This window comes from Chiloscyllium plagiosum, chromosome 21, assembly GCF_004010195.1.
Source record: "Chiloscyllium plagiosum isolate BGI_BamShark_2017 chromosome 21, ASM401019v2, whole genome shotgun sequence".
Classification (NCBI taxonomy): domain Eukaryota; kingdom Metazoa; phylum Chordata; class Chondrichthyes; order Orectolobiformes; family Hemiscylliidae; genus Chiloscyllium; species Chiloscyllium plagiosum.
In genome coordinates, this window is record NC_057730.1 from 33489828 (window position 1) to 33515104 (window position 25277).

The window sequence follows — 25277 nt, forward strand, 5'->3', positions numbered from 1 at the left end:
TATAAGATTGCACAACAGTGTGAAACCCCAAGCTGTGAAGCCCACAAACCCACTGGTTACCCCCGTCCCCCCACCCACTGTTTCTCATTGTTTCCATATGAATGAGGAGGTCCCGCTCATAGGTGTGCCCTGAGCCACACTGTCAAGTAGGGAGACTGCTTTCTAAAATCAGTTAAGCACTACCTCACCATGCCCCCCCCCCCCCCCCCCCCCCCCCCCCCCCCCAACCCTTGAATTTTGGGGCAATTTTATTTCCAGATTCTTCCGGAACACCTTTTTTATTCCAGTTTCAGCATTCACCCAGACATGGTGATCAAGACTTTAGTTTAACACCCGCTTGATACCTCTGACAGTGCGGCACTCCTGCAATGTTGTGCCATAGATCTAGCCAAAGTCCCAGTGTGGCCACATTAGATGAGGTTTTTCCTTTCCTCATTAGCTTTAGTGATTGGTAAGCCCTAATCACTGCCCTCTACTTCCTCTATCCTGCTCTTTGTCTGGATTTAGGGACAAAAGCAGGTCAGAATGCAAGCTACAATATTTGTTTTACATATCTTCAGATGGATTCCCATCACTGTCTGAGGCAGGTCTAGGTCATACAATGTTCAGTAGCCCTATATCAAAACCTCATTTGAACCTGGCACCTAGATGAAGGAAGATCAATACTTGAAATTGTGTTCTGTTTCAGTTTAAAAATACAACAAGCGTTTATAGAAATGAGCCTTCATGTATTCCTTAAACTTGAATAACAAATTCAGGATTCACGTAGGAAAATCCTGCAAATTCATTCTGATCCAGGTTCATGATGAAAAGTTTGTCGGTGGGGGTGAGCTCCACAGGTTGCCGGGTGAATTCACGGTCAAAGTTGCCGGTGTCTCTGAGATTTTTCTGTCAGGAAATGAAAAGATTTTGTTTTTAGCAAATGTGCTTCTGTGTTTGGCAACATATTTCACAGCTGTCAGCTGACAGTGTAACTCTTTCTAAAGTCTATCCCTCAGTGGTGAGAGAGTTGAAGACTTTGCAGTCTCAACATGTAGGAGCTCCTGTAGTAACGGAAGTGGTGTAGAATTGCTTAAATGAACATCTAGTGTGGATGTCCAGACAAGGGGATCTCCAGACTCACTGCAAAGTGACACTGAAACCAAGGGGAACGACATCGAACTGCACTGAGAGTGACTCTGTCCCATGATCTTTGAGAGGAACTACCCTCTCGATCTCACCACAACCTCAACTGCACCATCAGAGAAATATCCTAGATCATCATTCGTCCAGCTTGAGATAAATCCTTACAAAAATGACGAGCCAAGTTCTCTGTATCTGTCCTGTTATTATTCAAGTGATGTTTCTCCTGTATCTGGTGGAAGCCGCTGATAATTCTCATTAACCTGAATAGAAATATTGCTGATTATGCACAGACCCACTCTCTGCTATGTTTAATGTCCTGAGGCCAGTTCAGCACAGAACAACTGAACGCCATTGCCAGCACCACCACCCACCAACCACCCCCATTCCCCAACCGCCCCTAAAGAATCAGGTCATGAGTGTCTGTGGAGCTAGCTTTGTAGATCAGTCACTTTGGGAGGGCCAGCAGGGTGATGGGTCTGTCCTAGTCCATCCAGACCCAACAAGCAGGAATTGAGGATTGTATGAATAATTATGAGGCAACACCCAGACTTCCTGGGGCAACACTTGGGTACTGGCACAAAAACAGAAATTGCTGGGAAAGCTCACAGGTCTGGCAGCATCTATAGACTGAAATCAGAGTTAACGCTTCAGGTTCAATGACCCTTCCTCAGAGCTGACCAGGGCTGTGGCTCTGTATGCCAGGTGACACTGGGTACACTGGGTAATCAGTCTCCCAGCGATTGACATGGAACACTGGCTCTATGTGCAAGTTGACTTTGAGAATCTGACTCCCAAGGAACAGTACTGGCGTACTGAGTACATACGCAAGTTGACTCTGGGTAATGGAACTGTGTGGGCTTTCACTGGGGCAGTGCAAATGTCACACATCAGAAACTGACAAAAATAAACATTAACAAACTTTTCAATGGGTTGCCATGGAGATGTCTCTGGGAATATTATTGGTTCTCAGAATCATGCTACATCACTGATTATGAAATAGAAAAGAGAACCTTCCCTCCCTGAACCTGGTATCTGGAAGCCATTCACCTCCACCCTCACTGACCAACATCTGCTTTATCTGACTGTATGGATGCAGTAGCTTGGAAACATATTGGGAATTTTAAATGTAGATAGATCATTTCTTAAGGGAAATGATTTCTTCAGGGAGGTGATGAAAGTTGTTTTACTCCTGTCCAGAAAAACAAACTTTATTCACTTACCTGTGCTGCTGAACTTTCTGCCCTAAATGCAGCTCTTGGTGTGACCCATTCTCTGGCCCTGCTTGAAGAGCTGGTGGAATAAGGGTCATACAACTGGCACTGGACCTTGTTTTTAAAGGCTCAGGCCATTTCAGAATTAATGGACCCTCATGCACGGATACACCAGAATACAGATTCTAAATAAACACAAACCAGTGATGTTTCCAATGAACAGACTAGACAACAATCCCCAAGGAGAAAAGGGATCCTTAATATTGATCAGGAGAGAACCTCCCACCCCCAAAATCATGGATCCTGATAAATAATCACTAAATAATCAATTTAAAATGGACAGGAGTTTTCCCAAAACAACAGGCCATCATAAGCACAGAGTAGATAGCATGGAGATGTTGGGCACCCATTAAACATAGATTAGCCTCAGGTGGAATGCTTACTTGGGAAAGTGGCATTCCACAATGATCAGTATTCAACCTTGTTTGTGAGCAGAATCCCATATCCTTCTGGGCAGCATGTTTACCACTGACAAGATAGGTCATTAATGGATGTGGACCAGTTATACCCTAACAAAAATAGACTGAACACACCTAACATAGACAGACCACAGAAAGCCCAAATATACACACGCTAGAGTGACACTGCAATAAATAGCTGCCACAGACACAGACATTTATGGCAAACACAGAATAGAGCCTATAATTCAAAATAGACCTCAGTGTCCAATTAATTCAATTTGCCATAATAAATAGGTTTAAAAAGCTTACAGTTAACATAAACCAGAAAGATGGGAGCGAAGGAAAACTATAGCCTCTCAGAAAGGAATATCAGGGAAATCACAAAATAACAATAGTTCAGATCAGATAAATCTGTGAAATAAAAATCATGCACTTATCAAATAAAGACCAGACATTTCAAAAGATAGGAAAATCAGGAACCACACAATATACAGATCAGAATCCTTAAGAAATGGACACAAGAGTTTACTATGAACATACATTAACCCCGTAAAAAGCAATCAAGTGTAGCACCCAATATTAAAGATTGCAGCCCTCCATTAATATGGGCTATAATTAACAAACCCAGTCCAAGTCCTCGATTTTTACATTATAGAAACTTTTTCAAACATAATAGTTTACAAAGAACAGAGCCCACAATAATGTTAGAAAGATCCATGATAAGCATAAACTAGAGGAATTAATAGAACAGGAGCCTCATCAACACAGATTATTTGCCTTTAATAACATGGAACAAAATTCTTCATGAGAAATTAGTGGAGGTGTTTGGGTTTTTTTTTTTGGAGGCTCTGTTTTCTGTTAATCAAGTGCTTGTAAAAGTAATCTCCACTAGTCACTTACTATTGCCTTTCGAAAACACAAATATGGGCTTCCCAACAAATCCAGGTAAACAAAATGGAAATCACACATCAAAGACTATCCCAAAGAACACTGGATCAAAGAAAAACACAAATAAACAGATTGAAGATCCCAAAAATACAAAACAAAGAAATTTCCAAATGACACAAATCAGAAAATCTATTACAGAACAGATCCACAAAACCTGAGCCTAAAGGGGTCACAAAACAGGGGCCTCAAAATAAAATCAATCTGGAAAGACTTTGAATAAACAAAAATCAAACAGAGACGTCGCTTGAAATTAAGGATCAGAAACCATCTGATAAATACAAACCAAAGATATGCCCGTAAATACACACTAAAAAGACTCCAAGCAAAAACAAACCAAAGGATCTGAGAAAAGAGGGATCACATCCTTTTAAGAAAAACAAAATCACAAAATTAGCAGAAACTAATACTTTCAACAAATACACCACAGAGGCTACAACAGCCCATCAGAATCTATCAACGCATATAAATCAATGACACAAGCATGAACTTGTAATTAAAACATGCATCCAGGAAATATAGTCCAGAGACACCAAGAAATACAGACCTGAGACACCATACACAGTTTGGTCCCCTTAAATAAGCAAAGATGTACAGGCATTGCAGACAGGCCAGGGAAGGTTCACTCAGTTGATCTCAGGGCTGGAAGGATTTTCTTATGAGCAGAAGTTGAGTTAGTTGGGCTGCACACATTGCTTTTTATAAGAATAAGAGGGAACCTTCTTGAAACATTTAAGATTCTTAGGATGCTTGACAGGATGGATCCTGAGAGTTTGTTTCGCCTTGTGGAAAAGTCTAGGGCCAGAGGGCATAATCTTCGAGTAAGGGGTCATCCATTTAAACCAGAGATGAGGAGGAATTTCTTCTCTCAGCAGGCACTGAATCATCTGAATTCCTTAATGCAGAGGGCTGCCAAGGCCGAGTCATTAAATATATTCAAGGCTGAGATAGAGTTTTAATTAGTTTTATTGGGAAAAGACAGGAAAATTGAGCTAAGGATTATCAGAAAAGCCATGGTCTTATTGAATGGTGAGCAGACTCAATGGTCCAAATACCTATATCTTTTCTGAGGTCTTAACGTTTTATGGTCTTGGGCAGCACAAGTAGCTCAGTGGTTAGCACTGTTGCCTCACAGCACCAGGGACCTAGGTTTGATTCCAGCCTCGGGGCGACTGGAGTTTGCACGTTCTCCCCGTGTCTGCATGGGTTTCTTCACACAGTCCGAAGATGTGCAGGTTGGGTGCATCGGCCATGGGAAATTATCCATAGTGTTAAGTGCATTAGTCAGAGGGAAATGGGTCTGGGTGGATTTCTCTTTGGAGTAACTTGTGAGGCTGAAGGGCCTGTTTCCACATTGTTTCCACAGACAAGAGATATCAATACAGAGCAGACAGAAGAAAGACAGCAAAGAATCCAAAACATACAGATTAGGGATCTCAACATATACAGATCAAAGACTCCAAGATATATAGACCAGGGGTTCACTCAATCATCTCACCACATAGAGATCAGAGATTCCAAGATATACAGACCAGAGATGTCAAGAAGTATAGGTCCTGATGAAATCAAATATACAGAACAAAAACCTAGGATATCCACAGATTTAACAATCAGAAACATCAACATATACACATTAAAGACCCCAAGAAACACCGAGCAGAGACCACAATATAGATAGACGAGACACTTCATGATATAGAGACTAAAAGTCTCAAGGTATGTAAACCAGAAATCCTAAGATTTGCCACCATACCTCAAAATATAAGAATCAAAGACATAAATGCACAAATGCTCTGCAAGTACAGAACAGTACAAAAATAGACTTAAATATACAAAATATACAAACCATGAACATCAAGATGTATAGACCTTAGACCTTCAAGAAATTTAGAGCTGAAAAATGTGTTGCTGGATAAGTGCAGCAGGTCAGGCAGCATCCAAGGAGCAGGAGAATCGACGTTTCTGGCAAAAGCCCTTCTACATTCCTGATGCTGCCTGACTTGCTGCACTTTTCCAGCAACACATTTTTCAGCTCTAATCTCCAGCATCTGCAGTCCTCACTTTCTCCTTCAAGAAATTTAGATCAGACATCCCAGGAAAAGCAGATTAAAGACACAATATTTATAGAATAGAGATTCCAAGATACACGGAACATGATCCCAAATAGTGCAGAGCAAAAATTCCAACAAATATAGATCACAGGCCTCAACATAAAAAGTGGGTGACTTATGAAAATATAGACTATGTACCTCAACATATATACAGACACAAACTTCAACACATACAGATCTGATTATTCAACAGATAGATGAGAAATGTGAGGAACTCAAAAATGTATAGGCCAGAAATATATATATATTATATATATATACACACAGTTCAGAGATCTCACATTTAGACTACAGAATTGAACATATACAGACCACATACTCCAAGATATACAGATGAAAGATTTCAGTATGCACAGACCAGAGACTTCAACATATCAATACCAGAGATACTAATCAACCAAAGATATACAGACCAGATAATCCAATGTTTACAGTTCAGACACAAGGAATTGAGGCCAGATAACTCAAGATTATAGATAGGAGCCAATAAGGTACACCAACCTAAGATCTCAAGGTATGTAGACCAGAGACCTCAAAGATATACATACCAGTTATCCAAGATATGCAGACCAAAAACCTAAAATTATAGAACTCAAGTATTACTAAAAAGAGACAAATTTTGTCATTTTTTTTGTTTTGCATTCATCAGCACATTTCACAACAATACAAATTCAGGGGGTAATACTATCATTTATACCTCTACCTATCAGAGTCTACTTTCCAATCAAGCAGCAGTCTTCTTTCATGCAGTATTCGGGATAGTTTTCTGCTCAACTTTGTATAATTGCTAAACAAGGAATTAGGAGGGATGAAGAGGACTATGAAATGTCCTTGGCTTTCATTAACAGGGGGATCGAGTTTAAGAGCCACGAGGTTTTGCTACAACTCTACAAGTCCCTGGTGAGACCACACTTGGAATATTATGTCGAGTTCTGGTCGCCCAACTATAGGAAAGATACAGAGGCTTTGGAGAGGGTGCAAAGCAGGTTTACCAGGTTGCTGCCTGGACTGGAGGGCTTGCCTTATGAAGAAAGGTTGAATAAGCTCGGACTTTTCTCTCTGGAGAGGAGGAGGAAGAGACGTGACCTGATCGGGGTATACAAGATAATGAGTGGAATAGATAGAGTCTATAGCCAGAGACTTTTCCCCAGTGTAGGATTGACTGGTACGAGGAGTCATAGTTTGAAGATATTAGGAGGAAGATATAAAGGAAACGTCAGAGGTAGGTTCTTTATGCAGAGAGTTGTGAATGCATATAATACGTTGCCAGCTGTGGTGGTGGAAGCAGAGTCTTTGGGGACATTTAAGTGACTGCTGGACATGCACATGGATAGCAGTGAGTTGAGGGGTGTGTAGGTTAAGTTATTATATTTTACATTAGAATTAAATCTCGGCACAACATCGTGAGCCAAAGGACCTGTTCTGTGCTGTACTTTTCTATGTTCTATGTTCTAAATAGGATTACGGAGAATCCCAAGGCATTTTCAGAAGCAAGAGGGCATCTAGGGAAAAAGCAGGTCCACTCAAGGACAAAGAAGATAACTTATGTATGGAGGCAGAGGAAGGGGTGAGAAGCTTAATGAGTACTTTGCATCAATACTCACCAAGGACGAGAATGCTGATAAGTTTGGGGAAGTGTATCTTGATATTCTAAGGCATGTTGATATTAAGAAGGAAGAGGTGTTGGGTGTCTTGAAAAACCTTACGGTACGTAAGTTCCAAGGGTCTGATGGGATCTATCACAAGTACTGAGGGAGGCAACAGAGGACATAGCTGGGGCCTTATCAGAGATCTTTAGCTACAGATGAGGTCCCAGAAGACTGGAGAATAGCCAATGTTGTCCCTTTGTTTAAGCAGGGTAACAGGGATAATCTGGGAAATTATAGGCTGATGAGTCTTACATCAGTGGTTAGGAAATTGTTGGAGAAGATTCTACAGATAGGATTTACTCGCATTTTAAAATAATCAACTTCTTAGGGATAGTTAGTGCGGCTTTGTGCATGGAAGGTCTGAATGACAAATTTGATTCAATCTTTTGAGGAAGTGACAATGATGATTGGTGAGGGTAGGGCAGTAGATATTATCTTCATAGACCTTTCAAAAGCATTTGACAAGGTCGCTCGTGGTAGGCTGCTCCAGAAGATTAAGTCACATGGGATCCACAGTGAGTTGGTAAATTGGATACAAAATTGGCTTGGTCAGAGCATAGTTGTAGAAGAGTGTTTTTCTGACTGGAGCTCTGTGACTAATTGTGTTCCACAATGCACAGTGCTAGGATCTCTAGTTTTTGTAATTTACATAATTGATTTAGATGATTAGAAAGTTTGCAGATGAGATGAAAATTGGTAGAGTTGTGAATAGTGAGGAAGATTGTCAAAGAAAGCTAGATATAGACCAGTTGGAAAGATGAGCAGATAAATGGCATCTGGATTTTAATCCAGACAAGTGTGAGGTGATATACTTGGGAGGTCAAATTCAAGAGGAAAGGCAGGACCCTTAGAAGCATTAATATCTAGAAGGATCTTGGATTGTAAGTCCATTGCTCTCTGAAAGTGACAACACAATTGGATAAGGTGGTAAAAGAATGTATATGGCATGCTTGCTTTCATTGGTCGGGACATTGAGTATAAAAGTTAGCAAGTCATGTTCCAGTGTATATAACTTTAGTTAAGCCACATTTTGAGTACTGTGTGTAGTTCTAGTCACCACACTATTGGAAAGATGTGGAGGCTTTGGAGAGGGTGCTAAAGAGATTAATCAGAATGTTGCCTGGATTACAGTGTATTAGTGATAAGGAGAAGTTGGATAAAACTTGGATTGTTTTCACTAGAGTATCAAAGGCTGAGGGGTGGAGGTGGGGAGGATGTAGGGGGTGACCTAAAAGAAGTATATAAAATGATGAGACAGGTGGATAATCAGAGTCTTTTCCCCAGGATGGAAATGTCAAATACTGGGGGACATAGGTTCAAAGAGGGAGGGAGGAAGTTTAAAAGAGATTTGTCAGACAAGGTTTTTTTATGCAGAGGGTTGTAAGTGGCTGGAAGATGCTGCCATGAAGGTGTAGTAGCAGATGTTCGAGATGTATTCAGACAAACACATGAATGGGCAGGCAAGAGAGGGATATGTATCATGTGCAGACAGATTGGATTAGTTTAGAATGACATCATGGTCAGCATAGACATAGTGGGGCAAAGGGCCTGTTCCTGTGCTGTACTGTTCTATGTTTTATTCTATGTCCTGATGACTGCAAGACATAAAGTGTTGACAAAATGTGTCTTTTGTCAGCAATACTTACAATGTGCACTATCAAAAGACTGTAAAGATATAGATTTGAAACATCAATGTATAAATATACCTAAGATAAGTGGACCAGAGAACTTAACATATACAGACCATGAACTGTACAAGAAACAAAACTAAGATCACAAGATGTATACAGCAGAGCTCTAAACATAGACAAAAATAGATTAGACACTCAAGATATAGAGAATGGACACCTCAAGAAATATGCACTAAAGATACTTCATTACGCAAACCAGACAGCAAGAGATACATACCTGTGACCTCAACATTTACAGACCCAAAAATATATATCTAGAGATCGCAAAATATGCAAACACAAGATATAGAGACCAGAGACCTGACATATAGATAACACACAACTCAAGAAATACACACACCAGATACACTGACGTACAGGCAGGAGAAACCAAGAGATACATATCCAAAATATACAGACCAGAAACATCAACAAATATTGTTATGATCCTAGTTATTATTAAGCAAGTTGGATCGCAGAGTTAAACTTGGTTTGATAGACCATATGTTTTACTTTTGTAATTTTACTATGTGGGTCAGTCACTAAATATATCCATAAGAGACTACCAATGTACTTTTAGTAAAAGAACATCAAAGTTTATTACACAAAAGAACAAAAACCTGAACTGTGCCATTCTAGCCAAGAATTATTTGAAAAGGTCTTATTACAAATATCAGAACTAAAGATTCAGCCTCTTAACCATCAAGAACAACCTTGCAAATACTCAAAGCTCAATGAAGGGTCACCTTTTCACTTTAAAGTTTCTTGTTCAGTTGGCTCGGCTGAATTGTTTTCAGCAAAAGCCTACATTCACTGATACTATTGGTACACTGGCACTGAAGCTCAATTATCCAAAGGACACGGGATGGGAGTATTTTGTTTGGTTAATCAATTCCAGATAATTGAATGCCAGATAACATTGTTTAGACAAGCATCGGGACCTTGCAATCTTTCCGGATAATCCAATATTTGGATAATTGAATACCGGATAATGGAGGTTCCTCTGTATTTAGTTAGTGTCTCTTCCTTCGACCCTGAAACAAAGTGCTCACACAGCTCATTTGTTTCTTAACATAGTTTCCTTATACTCCCCTTCCACAGCTGTGTATTTCTGGAGGTTTTCTCTTCCTGGCATTAAGCCATTCAGGTCTTCTTTTTCCCTGATCATTATGGAAATTGATAAACTACAATGTTACTGTTTTTTTTGTTTTCTGAATGTCTTCTCTCTCTGAAAGATACCTGCAGTTTCATAGATTTTGTAGATGATTCTGTCTTTCTGAAGAAGGGTTACTGGACTCGAATTGTTAACTTTGCTCTCTCTCCACAGATGCCACCAGACCTGCTGAGTTTTTCCAGCATTTTCTATTTTCTGTCTGTTTCTTTGTGTCATACAACAGCTTGTTGCTGGGCAACAGACCCTTCTTTTCGCATTTACCTTTGTTTCTAAGGCACTGATCTATTCACCTCAACAGTTTCAAAAGCCTCACTGAATTGCATGAAAATAAGTTTTCTGACAAATCTGTACCTGACTCAGAAATCAGAAATGAAATAAAACTATTTCACTTCTTCTTAACATACACTACATAGAAACACAAATCAAATTTAAAGCCAATTCATGTTTTTGTCCAAGTTAGAACATAAGTTCTCAAATAATAATATATTGTGAATCTTCAACACATTACAGACCAGAGAATGCAACATACACAGACTGCACACGCAAAGATATATAGACCAGTGTCCACAACATATATATAAAACAGAAATATTAAAAGATGTAGACTAAAAGCTTTGAGATATGCAGGTCACACAGCCTCAGAGAAACCACTAAACAGATGAAAGACATAACATATACCAGAGACCCAAAGATATACAAAACAAAGATCTCAGCATGTTTGCAATTTTTGAGAAGATTTGTAGCTTGGGTTGAGGTTCAGGTTGTAAGTTTGCCTGCTGAACTGGTAGGTTTGTTCTCAGACTTTTCATCACCATGCTAGGTAACATCATCAATGAGCCTCCGGTGAAGCGCTGGTGTGTCTTACCCACTTTCTATCTATGTGTCCACAGAAGGACACCACTTTGACTGGGACAACACATACATCCTAAGACAGGCTAAACAGAGACACACATGGGAATTCCTAGAGACCTGGCATTCAAACCGGAACTCCAAAAATAAACTCATTGATTTGGACCGCATTTACCAACCTCTGAGAAAAAGAATCGGAAATGATATCACCAACCTTAAGAGATCAAGACACACAAATAGAAAGTGGTACAGAACACCAGCGCTTCACTGAATGCTCACTGAAATTACCTAGCATGGTGACGGAATATCTGAGAACAAACCTATCAGCTCAGCAAGCAAACTTACAATCTGATCTCAACATGTATTCTGCCAAGTGGGTGAGATCCCAAAACATACACCCTAGACATTGCAAGATATAAAGGACTGAAATTTCCAAATATACAACCAGCCAACCAAAATGTACAGACTGAAGCATCAAGTTATACAGATCCAAAGAATACAAACCAGAGATCTCAACACGTGCACATTTGAGACATCTAAGTATACATACCAAAAGATCTCTACATAAACAGATTGCAAGACCCAAGATATACAGACCAGAGATCCCAAGGTATTTAGGGCTCAGATCTCTACACATACCGTGCAGAAATGCCAAAATGTATGTATCAGCAACCACAATACAGGCAGAGAATTCACAATATAACCCAGAGATCTTAACATGCAAAGAATAATGATTTCATTATGTCCTGTAAGAATCTCTTAACATATACAGACCATGGACCCACAGAAATACAGATTTCAATATATGCAGGCCAGACATTCCAAAATATTCAGGCCAAATATTTTAGCAAATGCAGACCAGAGACAGCAAACAAAACAGATAAGAGAAGACATGAAATACGGAACAGATACGTTAGGGACTGTTGAGCACAGATCTCAACAAACACAGACTGGACCAGAGACCTTAACATATACAGACTATAGAGATCAACATATACAGATCAGAAACCTGAACATATACAGACCAGAAGCTCCCTTTCCAAAAGTGGAGACTGGAGCAGGCATTCCTCTGCAGTATCCATTGCAAGGTGGAGCATTCATTGGCTCAATACTGGAGTAGTTAAGGTTCTGATGCATTGCTTCTTATGAAGAGGAAGTGATTTACTGTAGATTTAGTATCATGGGGTATTTAATCTTTTCTCATTTCCTTAGAGGAGGGATTGATAAATGTGTGATAGAAGAGAGTCTATAAAATGTTCAGAAAAGTAACTGAAACAATCTCTTATTATGAAGGATGATATTCATGCGATGCATGCTAAGTAAAAGGAGTGATTTATTTTCTGCATTCTCAATCGGTTATACAACAAATATCTTCCCTGGTATGGGGAGATAATCACACATTCTATGCTGTTAAGAAATGCAATTTGTTCTGTGTATGCTGGGCATCAAGAGGTACTCCTGGAGCACATGCTGGGCATATAAGGAAACAAAACAAACAGAATTATGATACATAAGTGTCATAAAAAATGATTTATACTGTCAACACTGAATAACAGTATATTCTGATGGGGAGACTCATCAAACCAGTACAAGCAGGTAACTTTATACCCTTGATATCATTTACATTGACTAATAATACAAACTAAACAGTACTAAATAATTAAAACTGTGCAGACTTGAAAAACATGAAATGTCCCATAATGGACACAAAATAACAATGCAAATGGAGTAACAGGAAGTGATTACAAATGTACACATTGTGAAACAAGAAACAATACTGAATATAATGAATAACAGGGAAAAGTGATAACATGCACACAGTAATGATGCAAACTGCATAAGTAAGGATTAATATTGTATACAGGGAAAAAAAATCAAACGTATGTACTGAATAATAATATAAACTGAGAAACAGAGAATGTCATACATGAAAACTACAAATGATTTATAAAGCACGCATTAAGCAACAAATTAAGTATCATAAAATAATATTGTATAAATCAAGTAACAAAAATGATTTATATTGTGCACATTGAATAACAATTCAAGGTAACAGAAAAAATACAGTACACGACTGCAAGAAATAATTGATAATGTACCTGTTAATGGTAAACTGAGTAACAGGATACAATTGATATTGTACATTCTAAGTAAGGGACTGTATTAAATCAGTGTGAGGGTGTATTATCTGTCACATTTGTAGTATGTTTATTAAAGTCTATTGTATTGTGAGATTATTGAGAAGTGTGTTCTGTTAATCGTAATGTATTTTATATTTGAATGATATATTAGTGAGTGTTACATCAGAATGAAGCTTTGCAATGTTAACAAAGTGCCACATATTCAGTAAAATATCATAAAAGGCTTTGAAAGAGTAAATAATGACAGATTGCAATGAATTCATTACAAAGGCACAGATAATGGTTATCATTAAAAGAATGAAGGTGGATGTTTGAAGAATGCTTTTCACAAAGAAAATGCTATTAGTAGTTATTGATTTACCATAAGCAACTATTGAATGGGATATGTACATGAAAAAGAAGCATCTAAAAGGATAATGGAAAGCACAGGGAAATGAAATTCAAGTGAAAAGCTACAGATGAGGTATTTGTATTGGTTAGATGGGATTTTTGCATTATATGTATCATATTTCTTACATGTTAATACCACTATGTGCACAGATGGCTGACTGTGCCTGTGAATTCTCAAGGAGCAGACTTGATCACTCAGTTGAAGTAAATCCACTGAACCTGAAACTGCATGAAGCATTGTTTCATTGAGGTCCATACAGTGATGCCTTTGAGTAGATCCACCATCTGGAGTTGTTCTATAAGATGTGCATCTTCTGCGCTGAACTCCAGGATCACTGTCTCTTCAGTGCCTTACAGTGCCTATGATACCAGGCTGAAAATCAATTGTACTATTCACTGCTCTATTCCATCTCTGAAATTTAGCCCTTTCTTCACCTACAGGATCTTACTGTGATTAGGAATTTGCATCATTATTCCAGCTTGAACTAAACTGCATGAATTTAAGAGAAAAGGGACTTTACTTTGAATGTTCGTTTAACTCTACAATCTGCTCCAGGATGAATTGTCACTCACTACTCCTGGGAGCAAGAGGAAATATAGAAAGTAACAGAAGGAAATATGTTACTCATGCTAAACATTCCTTTCTTGATTTCTTTTTGCCCGATTCTATTTCTCTATACTCATCCCTCCCCTTTTCTATCACATTCTGTTGACTTCTGCATTGCTCCATCCATCTCTACAACTCTCCATCTGATTATGTGTCTTTACCTCTCAAAATTCACTTCCTGCAGCATTGACTAGTTCTTTTTGTTATCACTCAAACATTTTAGTGCTTGCTTATTAAGCTTTACTGATAGTGTGATGTAACCTCAATTATTTGAGATTGGGAGAGGGATGAAATCAAATATATTATTAAAATGCCAGCAAATGGCAATGACCATAATGTTTTTCCACCCACTCTTTAAAAGAGTATTGGCATGCACAGGAAACCAGATCAATGATATGTCACATGCCAGGCAAAGAATAGCATTTGTTTTGTGTATTCTAGATAGCCAGAGGTATTCCAAGCAATGAAGAACTCAATAGCTCAGCTCAGTGAGTTAGGTCAGGTGAATAATGTGTGTTTTGCTTGCTATCATCAGCTGTTTTGTTTGTTACATGCAATTTTTTTTTGGATGTCAAGTTCATGAGTGATTCAAGACCTGAAAATCTACCCTAAACACTACTTATTCAGCAGAATAATGACTACTTACTGTACAACAGTACAGATGCTGTTTATTCAGCTATCCTTTGCATAATGGTGGAGATTTGCTGTTATTTTGCAGAGCTCCATGTAAATGGGCTTAGGAGTGGTAGATGGAGTTTAATTTGGATAGAAGAGAGGTGTTCCATTTTAGTAAAACAACAAGGGCAGGGGCACTAGGTAGTGTTGTAAAACAGAGAGAATTAGAGGTTCAGGTTCTTAATTCTTTGACATTTGCATCATAGGTAGACAGGGTGGTTAAGAAGATGTTTAGCTTGCTTGCCTTCATTGTTCAGACCTTTGAGTATTAACTTTGGGACATCATCTTACAATGACATTGGTGAGGCCTCTTTTGGAATACTGCATTCAGTTCTGGTCACCCTGCTATAGGAAGGATATTATTAAACTGGAGAGAGGTCATAAAAGATTTACCAGGATGTTGTTGGGAATGGAGGGTTTGAGTTACAAAAATAGACTGGATAGACTGGGACTTTTTTCACTGGAGCCTAGGAAGTTGAGGGGTGACCTTATAGAGGTTTATAAAATCTTGAGGAACATAGCTAAGATGTATAGCAAGGGTCCTATCCCTAAATTGGGGAGCTCAAAACTAGGGACATGTGAGAGGAGAAAGATTTAAAAAGGACATGAGGGGAAAACTGCCAGAAGAAATGGTGGCTGCGGGTACAGTTACAATATTTAAAAGACATTTGGATAAGTACACAAATAGGAAAAGTTTGGAGGAATATTGGCCAAATTAAGGCAGGTGGGACTAAGTTAGTTTGAGAATATGGTTGGTGTAGACTTTTTGGACTAAAGGTATTGTTTCCGAGCTGTGTCACTGTATGGCAAGGATTATTTTGTGATTATGCAGAGTTGTTAACCATTCAGTGGGGTAAGGGTTACAGGGGGTTGTTTGGAATTGTCAGTACTTTTCTGCTTACAGCTGCATTCTATTTATACCTTTATAGCACAGGATTCCTTGGTTGGCTGATGCATTTTGTAATTTTGTTTGTAGGATTGGGGGTGGGAGGATTAAAATTCAGTAACTGTGTAACAGCCTGAAACCAATGTTGTCAGTGGGGTGACCTGTTCGAGTCTGATAGGACTTGGCAGTTCTGATAAGCATTCAGTGTCAATTTTAGACAGATTTAATTAACATTCCTTCCTGGACCAGCACTGTACTATAGAAAAAATATCTGAACAGAAAAATAGAAGCGGTTGTTAAACATGTGACTAAAGTGATGCTGAGTTTTTTTTTTCTTTTTGGGTGCGATTTTCTTTATTGTATATCAGTACTGGAAAAAAATGTTTGGCACATCAAATGCAGGCGTTGTTAGCAACACACTACAAAACAACAGTCATGCATCAATTTATTTCTTTTTAAAATGTCTTGCAAGGTTTCATTATCAGTTTAAACATGCCTCGCACCCTCCTGAAAGATCCACTGAGAGTCAGGCCAGGTTAGGAGAGGAAAGGCTGGCCTTACATAATCATTCAGCTCAGAGAGGGAAGAACTTATTGGATCACACTAACAGGATAAACGAGACAGTCACAATCACTTCTAGAACTGAGCAGATTTTACAGACACAATTTTCAATTCAAAGAACACTTCAGCCACCAGGGTCACATTATACGGGCAATAATACACTGAGAAAGAACTTCATTTGACACATTTTTTTTTGGAATAGCTGAGATGGACATCCTAAAACCCACTGATGAGAGGTCTCCTGGTTTGGATTGCACACACGGCCACAGACAGAAACACCAACCAGAGGAAACGTTCATGACTCCACTCTGCAATGTTAGGCCGGGTCTCACTCTGCAGTAACGAAGGGATGGGGGGGGGGAAGGTGGGGTGGGGGGTGGGGGGGCTTGGGTTATCTCTGTGCTTTGTAGTCGAGCGAGAGAAAAGCCACTGGCTTGAGGCAGTTAATGAACTATAGAACAGCTTTTGGCAATCAAGGCAGCAAATCATTTTGCAAAGCATCTTCATACAGAGTTACTATCTAGGGAAGCACCTGCGATGGGAACTGGTCAGCAGCTGCTGTGTGCACTTTGTGTCTCGCTGTGTAATGAAATGATGGATGGAAAACCGCATTCCCAACACGCTTTGAGAGAGATTTGCAAAGCAAACATCACGGAACAGTTAACAGCCTCTGAACATGCTGCACAACCCGGAACAAGGGTCTCTTACTGTGATAAGGAGATGTGACCCCCCAACCCCCTCCCCTCTCCTTTCCTCCCCATTCCTCCCCCAGGCACTGTTTAACATGTAATCTCAGGTTTGACAAACTCCGTGTTAATAAAGGAGAACCCCTCGAATTCTGCCTGGTCAATATTCATGATGACCTCTTGGTCAGGTGGAGTTAAGACTGGCGGATGACGGGTGAAAAATCGGTCGAAGTTCTCGGCGTTGCGCCCGCACTGTGGGAGGAGAAAGAAAAAGGGTGATGGGGATGGAGTGCCACGGATTTATAAATGGGTTAGTTCGTAAAACAAACCAATTCCGGAGGGTGAGTAATGCAATGGATACAGATATAAACGCTTTCTAACCAGCACCGTTCTCTCACTATCTGTTAATCCTGTCGCATTCCTTTACCCGTTTTCCCACTTCATCTTAACAGAAGAACAGGCCATTCAGCCCTTTGAGGGCGCTGCACAACACCAAGATACTATCCAGCCCCTAAAGCTGTTTGTCCACTCATATCCCAATTCCCCAGAAGGACTGACTGCCTGACTCATTGTTGCTGAGCCTGTCCACTGCCCCTGGCCCTCAGAACCCTGGCCTAGTTACCATTCTCCATGGTAGAGGATAGGGCAGACAATATTCCCATTCTAACCTCAAGGTCCATATCTGGAACTTACCGCTCAGCTGTTCTGAAGATTTCTAATGTTCTGTAACATTAACACTCTTTCTAGTCCAAAATTATGTCTGACCTGAGGCTTTCCAGCACTTCATGTTTTTATTTCAGTGGTTGAAGACTTGTTGGATAAAGTGGATGATGGGGAAATTAAACATCCTCCCCCCTCCCATGAACTGGGCTGGAGTGGCTCTTCTGGGACACTAACTGAGTGGTCTATGTTCTCAGGGTAAGGTCTATACGAAACAGAACAGAATTATAGATTCTACCCAGATGGGAGGGATTTGAGACTTGCACAAATAGTAGGAGGTAGGCTTACTGAAAACTCACACTGGATTGGCAATGGGATTGACTGACGACTTCATTGGAAAACAGAATAGGTGGAAAATGGAATAACAAAAGACTATGCTCATGTAGATGGGAGTGAAGGTGGCAGAAAGATCAGATGATCGAGTCTGCAGTTGTAACCAATAAATGTTCAAACGTGTATGAAACAATGCATACACACAAATTAAAATATAAAAAAACGGTTTCCCTCATTCCAACATACATGTTCCTCAAACACATCCTTCATACGTGTTCCTCACCCAAATGTGCTCTTCATTTCAATCACTCTTACACATAACCCATCCCCCAAAAGAATGGAATAGCAAGGAAGATCTGTTAGACTTGTGTGAAATAATGGCTCAGTCTCAACCAGAGAATTGAATCCAGTTCTAGGCACCATACTTTAGGAAGGATGCAAAGGCATTACAGAGTTGCAGAAATGATTCACAAGAATGGTTTAATAATGAGGAACTTCAGTTAATTGATCAAATTGGAGAGGTTGGGACAGTTATTTTTCAGGAAGAGAAGGCAGCACGCAGAACGCAGACTTGAAGGAGGTATTCAAAGTCATGAAGGATCTGGACCAAGTAGACAGGAAGAAATTGTTCCAATTGGTTGAATGATTGAGAAATACAGAACACAGATCTAAAGCAATTGTCAACAGAGGCAATGGCAATATGAGGAAACGTTTCGGCATGTAGCAAGTGATTAGATTAGATTAGATTAGATTACAGTGTGGAAACAGGCCCTTCGGCCCAACAAGTCCACACCGACCCGCCGAAGCGAAACCCACCCATACCCCTACATTTACCCCTTATCTAACACTACGGGCAATTTAGTATGGCCAATTCACCTGACCCTGCACATCTTTGTGACTGTGGGAGGAAACCGGAGCACCCGGAGGAAACCCACGCAGACACGGGGAGAACGTGCAAACTCCACACAGTCAGTCGCCTGAGGCGGGAATTGAACCCGGGTCTCTGGCGCTGTGAGGCAGCAGTGCTAACCACTGTGCCACCGTGCCGCCCACTAGGTTAGGATCGCAAAGGCACTGCCTGAAACTGTGGTGGAAGCATGTTCATAAGATATGGAGTCGGATTATTATCTGAAACAATAAAGTTTCAGGGTTGTGGTGAGAAGATATGGGAATCTATCTGGGTGAATTGCTCTTGTAGCATGGACCCAGTGGGCTGAATGGCCTTCTTCTGTGCTGTTACCATTAATTCATTCTATATAAAGCCTTTACTCCCATATATTTCTAATCTCATTTGCTTTGTTCCCTCTTTATATTTCATATGTATTTTTCATTGTTTAAATTGCTCTATCTCTCCTCAGCCCAGCTACTATTGTCTGTCTCTCTCTCTCTCTCTGGTTTCCCTCATCCAACTCTCTGCTATTTCCCACAACCTCCACTTTGCTTTGTTTGTCTTCAAACCTGTCATTTTTAATTCTGTCTTTTATCTTCCAATCATATAACCAAAGCAAAAAGAGGGATCTCTCTCTCTCTCACACATACTCACCCTCACACACATATACTCTCACACACGCAAACACACAAACATATTCACTCTCACATATACACACACGCACACACTGAAGAAACAGGCATAAGTGGTAAAGATACTTATACAGCTTTAAACTTTTCAAGTGTGAGTCGACGATTTCACTCCTGCCAGCACACATTAAGAAGCAGCTGGTGATGGGTGATGTTCTTTACTGCCAGGGCCTATTTAGAAATTTACTCCTTAAGACACACACAAAGGTTACTGACTCTTTAGATTCTCCTGACGCTTTCATGAATTAAAGGTTAATATTCCAGGATAGCGCTGGGAGAAATCCAAAAGACAATATTTTACATTTGAATACCTCTGAATATTAGTTACGAAACTATTGGAGATGGAGAAAATTGACTGTGAATGATAGGGTAGTTGGTGATGAGAGGTCACATAATAAAATCTCCATGTATATATCCATAAAGTCGGTCACCCTATCACATGCACATATATTCAACACAGTCAGGAAGCCTGTCACAAGGAGATCAAAATTCAGTGACAGCTGCTCTAAATGTAAAGTTCCGAGTGCTGGCTGATATTACTCATTGTTGCTGGAGCATTTTCAATGAGGGCAATGAGAGTTAATATGAAACTGCAGATTATGTCTCATTGTGAATCTTTGATAATCATTGGGTTGAACATCCTAAAAGCATATTGGAATGTTACACAGATTTCACCCCATTTAGTGATTCGATTCTACTTTATAATCTGGAACTCTCCACTTCTTGCACTCCCCAAAAATCATAAATGATTTTTCAACATATTTTGTAATTTAATTTCTGTAAAACAATCATACTGTTTTGTGAAGGACTGAAATATAAAACCCCATCCTCAGAGGAGGAGTCTGTGATCACAACCTGCAGACTCAGGTTTCCGCTAACCTTGAAAGCTGTAATGTCGAAACTGAGGAGACTTAAGGAAATGACAAACCACAACAATAAAGTATGAAATTGCATAAAATAACAAATACTAGTGAGTCAGACTTTGCTCCTGTGCTCACTCTCATCAAGCATTTTAAAAGTGCTGGTTAAATCTACGGGTTGACTTACACAGCAATTCCACACAGGGCAGCATCAGGAAGTGGAATTATCAGAGCATGGTTATCGGGTGCATTCCTGTTAGGGACTCTGTGTAAGATTACAGGGGAATCTACTCTGGGTGTATGTATGTATGGAGCAAATTGTTAGTGGGAATGGCAAAATAAGATAGTGTGACCTGACACATTCAGAAATGCTGTTCCACAACTGTTTCTGATTTCACTACTCTTAAAAGCAAGGACTCAACTGTTTAACATGTGCAGCATCATAATGTGTGGGGAGGATCAGCTAAATGCAACTTACTGCCTTTGGTTTGAAAGGAGGCTGAATCTCCATGCGTTCCAACTTTTCCCAATCAATCCATCGAAAAAATGCATGTTCCTTGATGTCTCGCTCGCCCTCAGGTCCACATCCCAGGCGTTTGGCTGGATGCTTCGTTAAAAGCTATAATCATACAATACATCACAAAATAAACACAGGTGAAGTCAACCATTCCACTAGCTCCTCCAAACAAAATAAGAAAAGCTTACATTCTCAAACAAGCCACCTAACCATAATGAATTAAAGGATTTCACTTCTATTATTCCATTTGAAAACATTTCCATTATTGTTCATTTTCTGTATGGGAGAAATGAAATGATGTCCAAATTGTCCTTGCACCTTTTAAAATAATGCACCCTGTGGTAGCACATTATCATTCTTCATCACTGACCTTTTGACTAAGACATTAAATCAAAGCCCCATTTGCCCTCTCAGGTGGATGTAAAAGGTCTGATAGGAATATTTAAAAGAAAAGCTAAAGCATTCTCTTTAGAGTCCGGATCAATATTTATCACTGAAGCAAAATCACTAAAGACAAATGACCTGGTGATGATTAAGCTCTGCAATGCAGAAGGATCTGCAAGAATCACAAAAGGTTAGTATGCAAGTACAGCAAGTAATTTATAAAACTTAAAAAAGCTACCATTTATCATGAGGAGGGAGAATTGAATACTCAAGTAGGGAAAAGTGAGGACTGCAGATGCTGGAAACCAGAGTCTAGATTAAAATGGTGCTGGAAAAGCACAGCAGGTCAGGAAGCATCCAAGGAGCAAGAAAATCGACGTTTTGGGCAAAAGCCCTTCATCAGGAACCTACTCAAGTAGGGAGATCATTCTTCAGTTATTCAGTTATACAGGGTGAGTCTGTATGTGGTGTACTACATACAATATTGATCTCCTTATTTGAAGTAGGATGTAAATGCATTGGATGCAGTTCAGAGAATGTTTATGAGAAAAGGTTGGACAGACTAGGTTTGTGTCCACTAGAGTTTACAAGGGGCAACTCACTGCAACATATAAGATCCTGCCCTGAAGAGACTTGACAAACTAGATGTTTCCTCTAATGAGAGAATCAGGACTTGGGGGTCACTGTTTAAAAATGAGGGTAGCCCATCTAAAACAGCACTAAGACAAAATGTATTCTTTAAGGGGCATGAGTCTTTGGAATTCTTTTCCTGAAAATGTGGTGGATGAAGAGTCCTTGAATATTTTTAAATCAGTCGACTAAGTTCTTGTTAAGTGGTGGGTATGAAAGGCCAGTGAGACGAGGAATTATAGTTTTGAGTTTATAATCGGATCAGCCACAATTTTATTAAATGGTAGAGCAGGCTTGAATGTCTGGATGACCTACTCCTGCTCTCTTTGTTTGTATTCATTATCGGATTGCTCCATTTGGGAGCTTGCTGTATGTAAAATGGTTGTCACATTTCTTGCATTACCACGGTAACTACTTCATGTATTTAATTGGTTTAAAAGGGCTTGGGAATGTCAAAGGAAGTGGAATAGTCTAGTTAGCCTTTTGAATCTATTCTGCCATTTGATGAGATCATGACTAATCTGTGACTTAATCTCGACACCAACCATATTCTTCCATATTCTTCAATACCATTGGCTAACAAAAATCTATTGATTACAGTTTTAAAATGAATAGGTAATCTGACATCGAATCCCATTCGCAGAAAGAGTTACAAATTAGATTAGATTACAGTGTGGAAACAGGCCCTTCGGCCTAACAAGTCACACCGACCCTCCGATGAGCAACCCACCTAGACCCATTCCCTTACATTTACCCAACACTGCAGGCAATTTAGCATGGCCAATTCACCTAACCTGCACATCTTTGGACTGTGGAAGGAAACAAAAGTACCTGGAGGAAACCCACGCAGACATAGGGAGAATGTACAAACTCCACACAGACAGTTGTCTGAGGCAGGAATTGAACCTGGGCCTCTGGCACTATGAGGCAGCAGTGCTAACCACTGTGCCACCGTGCCACCCTATTACTTGTTTAGCTGCAAATATTTGCAGCTAAACAAGTAATGTTTCCTGATTTCTCTCTGGGAAGATCTGGCTATCATTTTCTGACATTTCTCAACATTTTAGACTCCAATCAGTGGAATTATTTTGGCCCAATATACCCTATCTGTTCCTCTAAACATCTTGGAATCTCGGATCTAATTACTCCTAATCTTCTAAATTACAAGGAATATTATTTTCTTTACTTTCTCTTTGTAGCTTAAACCTTGTCCTTTCGTTTTCATGCTAGTAAATCTACATTGAAATTTCAACAAGGCCAATGTATCCTCTTTTTAATATGTATATTTATTGAAAAATATTTCACTCTTTTAAAAAAAAACAAACCAAAAAAGTTATAAAAGTATAAAAGTACAGAAAAGTAGAAATAATATCTACTATTATATTGCAGTAACATTGACAATAAACTGCCTACTATTCTTCAAGATACAGTCTCAAATTTACCTAACTTAACTCAAATTAGCATAAACTTTAATTAAATAAAATAACATTAAATTAAATTACAATCCACTAAGATTAAATTACACTACATTGTACTATATTACCTTGCTCCACCCGCTGCACCTCCATCAAGGCTACCGTTCATGGGAGCATCAGTTATTATATCTGTATTTACTAGGCCTTCCCCCTCCGGTGTCCCCAGGCCATCAAATAAGGCCCTTGTGGCTATATAAAGGCCCTAATCAATACTGTCAAGAGATCCATTTCTATGTAATTTAGAAAGGGCCACTCTGTCTTATAAAATTGCTCCATTCTGTGGTGCACCATACTTGACAGTAATCTTGAGGGACGTGCTCCATCACAAGTCTGTGCCACCCTACAGGACCTGGAGACTTTTCCGATATCCAGTTCATTAGGATGTTTTTCCTTGCACAGTGTGTAAGAATATTGAATGCCTCTTCCTGTGCACACCCAAAGAGGGAAGGTTCGATAGTGCCAAAAGGACAGACACCGGATCCTCCCCGAATTCCAGTCCCAGGATCCTCTCCAGCTCATTCACAATGGCCCCCCAGTATCCACGGATCTTGTAGCAGGACCAAAAGCAATGTCTATATGTGCCAGTACTGTTTTTACATTTGGGACATTTCAGGGATCATCCTTTCTTAAACTTTGCTCTGTAGCACCATATGCACCCTTTGGAGGATCTTTGATGGCACTGCTTGTGCCTTATTGCATATTGAAATTTTCTTTACATTCCCCCATATATCCTCATGTTTTTGATGAGATTTCTTCCCCTAACTTCTGACTCCAAATGTCATGGAGTCTCTTCATATCCTCCAAGGCATTCCCTCTCTGCAGATGATATATGGTACTAACAGAGAGTGCCCTCACCCCGGAGCACTCTTTGTTCTATATCTGACCTGTCAGGCTGAGCCAAGAGCATGATCTTATTCTGTATGTAATGCCTAACCTCAAAATATCAGAAAAGGTCCCTATTAGGGATTCTGTATTTCTGACCTAATTGGCTGAAAGATATCAAGACTGCCGAGGTGTACTTGACAGCCCTCTTGGCATTCTATCTACCCCAGAGTCATTGAGACAATTAAAGTCTCCTCCTATAATCGTACGGCGCACCTCAAGAGTCATTAATTTAGAGACTGCATCAACTAACAATTTGAGGGGATGCGCCAGGGGACAGTAAACATTCAGGATACCATACTCTTCTCCGTGTGTCAGGCCTTGAGAATGATGAACCGTCCATACCAATCCTTGATTTACTTGTCACCTGAAATGGGAGGTTCTTTCGTGCCAGTATGGCCACTTCTCTGCTTTTGGAGTCAAAGGAGGAGAAGAATACCCTGTCGTATACCCCACTGCTGTAACTCCAGATGTTCCCTATCAGTCAAATATGTCTCTTGCAACTGCGCAACGTCAACCCTTTCTTTCCTAAGATTTGAGAGCACCTTTTTCCTTTTAATTAGGGAATGGTTCACCGGTATATTCCAGGTGCACCACCTGAACAGATCGCCAGACTTGACCGTACACTACAGCCCACGGTCCCCCGAGAGGAAGAAGCCCACTCAATGTGCAATAAGTGGAGAAAAAAAACAGATTTTAAAGACTATTCCTACAAACACTACCAAAGCTTAAAAAAAACTCTACTCCTAACTTAAACAAATAAACACAAAAAACACAAATCTCCAGAGATCTCCCTTCCTTGTCCATAGAAGGCATT

General features: G+C 39.8%; 1 protein-coding gene across 2 annotated transcripts in view; it reads right to left on the bottom strand.

The window, feature by feature from the left end:
- Positions 1 to 238: 238 nt before the first annotated feature.
- The window catches only part of prkcba (protein kinase C, beta a), a 282970-nt gene continuing 257931 nt past the window's right edge, over positions 239 to 25277 (bottom strand). Inside the window, exons 16-17 of one of the 2 annotated variants that reach the window (XM_043711728.1) lie at positions 21051 to 21191; positions 239 to 888 (exon numbers count right to left, since the gene is read on the bottom strand). In XM_043711728.1, the coding sequence (XP_043567663.1) occupies positions 736 to 888; positions 21051 to 21191 (294 nt within the window). In that variant the 3' untranslated portion in view covers positions 239 to 735. Of the gene's footprint in view, positions 889 to 16326; positions 17394 to 21050; positions 21192 to 25277 lie in introns of those variants that run through there. The other variant, XM_043711727.1, reaches the window with a different exon arrangement.